Raw genomic sequence first — 6,410 nt, 5'->3', positions numbered from 1 at the left:
GTAGTTCCGTATGCACGACCAGTTTCCAGTGTCGTTTATGAACTGGAACACATTTTCCTGCTCGGAGGAGAAGGTGATGCGATCATTTTCCCTGCTCGTACCGTGGTAACGGTCATGGGTCGTCTTTGCAGCGCAGGGTGTGACAATGGGCGCAGGACTCAGGTAAGCAAATCTGGGCGGCAATGACGACGTACGGCACGCGAACATTCCCATCGAATGGATCGTTCGTGACGTACGTTGTCAGAGATTGATCGCCGGGGTGGTGGACATGTTTCGGGAAAATTGCCAGCCAGTTTTTCCCTGGTTGATGGGACCTGTGTTGTGATTTGTTTGGCATGGTTTTAGTACACATCCGGGAGTGCAGTGATTCCCACGTCAACAAGTATGGGAATTTGGTCATGATAAAGATTGGCAGCACAGGTGCAATATCGAGAGGAATCAAGGTTTAATAAATTGCTTTATGCAAATTTGCAAACGTCTTTAGTTACGAATAGGCGAACTTAGTTACGTCAAGAATTCCAAGCTTCAGTCGATGAAAAGAAGACAAAAAATACAAAGAAGTTATTTGAAAGTAAACGACACGATAACAAATATACTTTGACCACTTTCTATAGTTGCAATTATGTTTTCGTAAAAATTCTTTAACTAGTACTAGTGAAGAAGATACTAGAAGAACTAGTGAACTTGAAAACAGGACACTAAAAATGTAAGAATAAATCTATTTCCGTATGATTTCTCAAAATCTGGCCAATTCTTTCTATTTTGTTTTCGCACTCTAGCAAAACATTAATGGTCGTATTCCTTATAGCACTCTTTGTTAAAAATAAAATGAATTCTCCCCGCTTTACATTCGCATGCCGTTGACTGTTTGTTAATTTTTTGACTAGCAATACTGTTTGTCTACTGGTAACTCTGAAACTCCATTGCTCGGCAACTCATGCCAGAAACACTGCAATAAAACTTGACTAGAATTTCGATGCAAAATTGCTGTTTATGCTTCGATAATATAATTTTACGAATATAACGAATATAATTTTCTATTATTTTTTGCATATAAGAATTTCACAAGAAGTAATTACAATTACAGGGTTCTCGGTAATGCCCGTTAATGCTTGAACATAAATCGAGTCGAAAAGTATTCTAGCTCTTAAAATAATGATCGTCTATAGCTTGCAAATTCTTGAAGATCTGAATGAATCACTTAGGTTTATCAATTATCCTCAATAAACTAAGCGTGTCTGTAAACGATTTCGTAACAATAGATAATATGGACACAATGTTACTGAGATAAATGAAAAACCCTGCAGAGTTCTGTCAGGGTTGTGCAGTTTAGTCCGAATAATGATCGGATCTGCATGCTTCTAAAATAACGAAATCCTTTTTTTCTTTTCGCTCATGTGGTGTAATTTAAGGACAAATATGCTCATTTTCTTGGGTTTGGGGAAGATCTTTTTAAATCCAATTTATTTATTTTTGCCTAACACAACCAAAGTGTCAACGAGTTTTGTAATGTTTTATACGATCAGTTGTTGTCATAGATGCGCTAGACAATATGTAAATTTTAATCGTTTAGTTCCTTGTTCCAACTTAATTTACCAGCTGCAAATAATTTGGCAACCGAACCCTACTCGTATGTAAAAATAGTAATGAAGAAACAAGTTCCACCAATACAATCAAACGCATAAAGTAAAAATGCAATAGATGTGAACAAAGAAGTGTGCAAATTAGTGTAATTGCCATGGATTCAACGGTCAAAGTGCATTATGTTTCAACCTTATTAAAATGCTTGTAAAACACCACTACAAACAACAGTTTATCCATGGAAGTTTAAAAAAGCAACCATCGCGAACTTGGTATATTTAACTTACAAATTCAATTCATCACCGCTAGTCCAACGCTAGACCACTGTCCCTTCGCTCAGACGTCGACCATTAATCCTTATCATATAACGAGTATCATCTTCGTCCCGTTCCTATTATCATGCCATGCCGCTTTGTCAACTTGCAGCGCCCATTCCCACCCGGGGAAAGCTACACCGCGCGGACGCCAAGTGTGTCCTTTAGCCTTTCGGAAACTATCCATCTTCATCTTCCAAGTGCCCTACGTACGCTCCTTTTTTTATTTGTGCCCCTTCGAAAAGCTCGCATAGTGGCGGAACCCGTGTGACCAGCATGGGTAGTCGCGGGAGTGTCTGAATTTCTGCAGCCATGGTCGGAAACGGATGGCGGAAGCGCTGAGACAATCGAATAACACTCACCCCGTCGCGTTTGGGCTGCACCGGAGTTTGGGTTCTACGCTAGCAAACTGAGCAAGCAAGCTGCAGGGTGGCCTGCCGTAGGGAAGCGAGAAGCAAAAGCACAACACTTTGACGCAACAAGAACTTAACGATAAACCTTGTGGAGTGGAAAACGCCACCAACGAGTGGTTTCTCAATTCGCGTTCGCAGGACCAGAAGGCAGCACAAAGGCGAGGAGAGACAGGGAGAACCCTACGGATACGGATAAAAGACAGAATTTTTCTTCACCCACGTTCTGTTGCAAGGGACAGGGACGATGGCGCTCTAGATGGGAAGATTTGAGGCAAAGGGCAGTTTGGTGGAGCTCTCGGAATGTTCTCGCTTCCGGTGGGAGGTTTGTTTTTTTTCCCAATGTTGCGCGAGTAACGGAAATGGGTTTCGAAGTTTTCCCTTCGCACCTTACCAGGGCACCTTGCTGTGTGCTTGTAGTTGCTGAATGTTGCTTATCTTACCATCCTTTTTTATTTTATTTTACCAACTCCGATCCTTTTCCCATGTGTCTGTGTGTGCGTGTACGTCTGATTGCTTTTTTCCTCGTTTCAGGCGTGTCGGCCAGTGTGGAGCCGCGCAGGAGCAACGGGTTTTGCTGACAGCTCAACAGCTATCCATTAGCGATAAGGAAACCGAAACGAGCCACCATGCGATGGCACCGCCAGTAGCAACGGCACCAGCAGCAGTACGGACCGGAAAAATAAACAACGAATTTGGAAAGATCATCTTTGCCGCATATCCTGGCTCTATACCCGCCTGTTTCCGCTGCGTGAAGGTGAAGCTTGTGTGAAGGCGAAGAAGAGAAAGAGAATAAAAGGGGGTAGATTTTTTTTTGTTGCCACCCGTCTAAAGATAGCGCGCGATAAGCGGCCGGTGAAAGTGGATAGAAAATTGATATCTTGTTGTGAAAATACAAGTGCTCCCCCGTGTTTTGGTGCCGCGTGTTTCAGTGTTACGTGCGTGCGTGTATGTGTGGTGAAAAACCGTTCGTCACGGGGAAAACGGGACCCACAAAGTGTGGTGAAAAATTCGTTCCAAAGCATTCTGGTGCGTAAGGGCGTAAGCGTGTGTGTGTGTGCGTGTGATTTAACGCAATGCGTGTGTATGTGTGGGTACGGGCGTGTGTACGTGTGCGTCACTAGGTATGGCGAAAATCTGACAACAGTGCGATGACATTTTCACGACAGTTTGCTGAGTGCGTCACCGGTGGGAAGGGCGCAGCAGACGCTGGTGGCGGAACCGGCCGTGGAGCGACACGGTGCTCGAAAGGTCATCTCATCACCTCAAGGACGATGTCGAGTGGTAGCAGACGGCGAACCGTGACGGCCGTGCTTCGGACCCGGCTGGTCGCACTGTGCTGGGTGCTCGCGATGGCCAGCCACGCCGGTGCTTCCTACTCCGATACGGACGATCTAATCAACGAGCTCGATCGACCGAGTAAGTAGCCCCCGGTACCCGGGAGTGTCACTCGAAAAGCCAATTCCTTTTGTTATGAGGTGACAAATTGTCTCGCAATGATTGCGAGCGAAATTGTATTACGACGATGGTGAGGGGGCCGGCCTCAATGAACGGTGCCGAAGGGTCACTTAATGGAAAGGGCACTGTACGGAAATGAAAACGACACTCGTCGAGGGCGTAGAAGAGATGCTTTTTCTTTATTTAATGGTCGATTAATCTGTGACACAGTTCTGGGCGCGTACCTGCACAGATTAATTCGATACGTTAATACTGTTTACGATTTCGGTAAACAACGAATTTTTGTAAATGTTTTGCTGATATATTACAACCAGTGTTGGACATTTTTTTTTCGTAACCCATCGAACATTTTGGATCAAAACACTAATGGGCATTTTGCTGTACTTAATATTTAAGCAATTAGCAAAATAAAACGCCTAAATCTAGGCAATACGTATAACAATGGGGCTAGACATACGTATGGGCTAATCATCCAAATGTATTTTGGTTATGTAAAAGTTAATTATTTGTTATTCATACCGTAGATGTTTAGAAATATAAGGAGCAATTCTTGTATTGATAAAATATGAAAACATTATAATCAACAACAAATTAGACCTAGTTTTGAACCACTTAGGAGGAGATTGTGCCTTCTTGGGGGAAGGATTCCTCGTTAAATTATGGCTAGTAATGTGTAGTAGTCATTCGGTTGACTAGTTTAAGAGAAATTAAATATGAGCTTAATCTATCGACTGTTACCTCAATATATACCAATATATTCTAAAATATTCCGGAGACTCAAAGTTTCGAGAAAATTGGTTCGAATCCTGTGTTCAACCAACCTCCAGGAAAAAACGTTAAGAACTTTCTGCAGGGCTAACAACAAAGTCCATCTTGTTCAGGTACTTCAGAAGGGATCAAACTGGAGCGATCGACAGTCGATCTTCATCTCAGAATCTAAAAGATACTTTTGTACTTTACGGTAACGCCTGTTGTCAAGTTGCCTGAAGAGGACTTCTGTTGCTTCTGACTTCTCCAGATAAGAGAGGATAGAACAGATTTCACATCAATTATGTCCTGCAATTTAACAAAGCTTCGAAAGCAATATATCGCCTCCGGCCGTATTTTTTGTTACTAATAACACCATCAAAATTTTTTTTCTGCTCATAAAAGGATTTATAAAAATGATGATGTTGCCCTGCGTTCAGCAAGCATCTAAGAACTCTTTTGAAAATTCGTTCAGAATAGCCCATTTGTTCAAAGCATGCGTTATCTGTCCCTGTACTTATTTGAGAAGAAATAGAAAATTCTATAAAGTATCTTCACGCTTTTCCTAGCTAAATTTATCGTTCTAATAGCTCAATTATCCATTTGATGAATTACGGATCACGCACAATCGCACACTTACGACGAATATCCTTCAGGCACCAATAAACTGCACGCTGGGCGAAACCCTCTTCCAAACAACAGCAAATCACATCCAAGCCGGCTTGGTGTTGCTAATACTCGAGTGCTCCACCCGGCAAAGCATGGCACCCCGTGGCGTCGTGCAGCTTCATCCGTGACCAGTCACTAATAACGATTTTAATAGCCCGTTATCGGTGGCCACCATCCGCCTCCCGAGCCAGCGCCATTGAGACCGTCCCACGGTCAATCAACGGGATCCGTACCCGGCATCTAATGCCCGGGCATCCCCCGGGAACGGACCACATAGTACGCGGGAAGTGTTTTAGGTGGGCGTGAGAATCCACAACTCCATGAAGCCATTACGAGGCGTACATTATGGCACGAAGGAGCGAGATAAGCCGGCCCACAGTATTCGATTTCGTGCGGTTTGCAATGAAGTTATTATGAGACGCGAATGCATGCTCACCCACGGATTGTCGGTATGGAGAAGTAGCTTTAGATGGGGCTTTTGGCCGTGGAGTAAAAACCGATTATAATTACGAGCCATTTATCAATAATTCAAGCCACAATCACTGCACGTGTGGGAAGCGATTTTTGCACGGGTACGTATGTGCCTTCTCGAGGGCAGTTTTATTTTGTATCGTAAGGAAAATCATATTTCCCCGAACAAGCTGTCAGGCCTCCAAGCGATACGGACATTTTGACGCTTTGTTTAATTCGTTATGACACTCGGCGGCGGTACGACAGCCGGTACACCAGAACGCCCGACGTAAGTGAAGTTGATGCAGAAACGTTCGCGTGATTTACTCCCGCGCATCAACCAAACCCGGCACGCCCGGGACGCGGCAAAGTAATGCTGGCACCATTACCGGTGATCCGGTTTGCGAAAAGTTCGCCCGGCAAAGTCACACAAAGTATTGCAATGCGATAAAAGGCATGGCAGGCTCATGCTCGTGGCAATCGTACGCAGGGCGCACACGTGTACATAAATCAAGCCGCCACACTAGTACGCTGGCCTGACATTTAGCTGCTTGTTTTCAGGAAGCTTTCCACTTTGTATTATTTTTTTTTTCCTTTTGCTTCGGCAGCGTTCTGTACAGGTACAGCGTTCTGCCTCCATTCTGTCTACCCATTTCTCACTGTTGACTCACCGGTGTAAAGATTTCAGTACCAAGGTCCTTCTTTCGCCCTACCATTATGCCCTCTCACATGTCTTGGGCTGACTTCGCGATAACGCGCCCGCACAAAGCCGGGTTGCGCC

The 6,410-nt window shown here is 44.1% G+C and overlaps 1 protein-coding gene across 1 annotated transcript in view; it reads left to right on the top strand.

The window, feature by feature from the left end:
- The first annotated feature begins 3,456 nt into the window (after positions 1–3,456).
- LOC128306479 (hemicentin-1) overlaps positions 3,457–6,410 on the top strand; it is a 46,171-nt gene continuing 43,217 nt past the window's right edge. Inside the window, exon 1 of the mRNA XM_053044013.1 lies at positions 3,457–3,724. Coding sequence (XP_052899973.1) covers positions 3,457–3,724 — 268 coding nt within the window. The remainder of the gene's footprint in view (positions 3,725–6,410) is intronic.

The sequence above is a fragment of the Anopheles moucheti genome, chromosome 2 (assembly GCF_943734755.1).
Source record: "Anopheles moucheti chromosome 2, idAnoMoucSN_F20_07, whole genome shotgun sequence".
NCBI classification, from domain to species: domain Eukaryota; kingdom Metazoa; phylum Arthropoda; class Insecta; order Diptera; family Culicidae; genus Anopheles; species Anopheles moucheti.
This window is presented reverse-complemented; position numbering and strand designations above follow the sequence as displayed.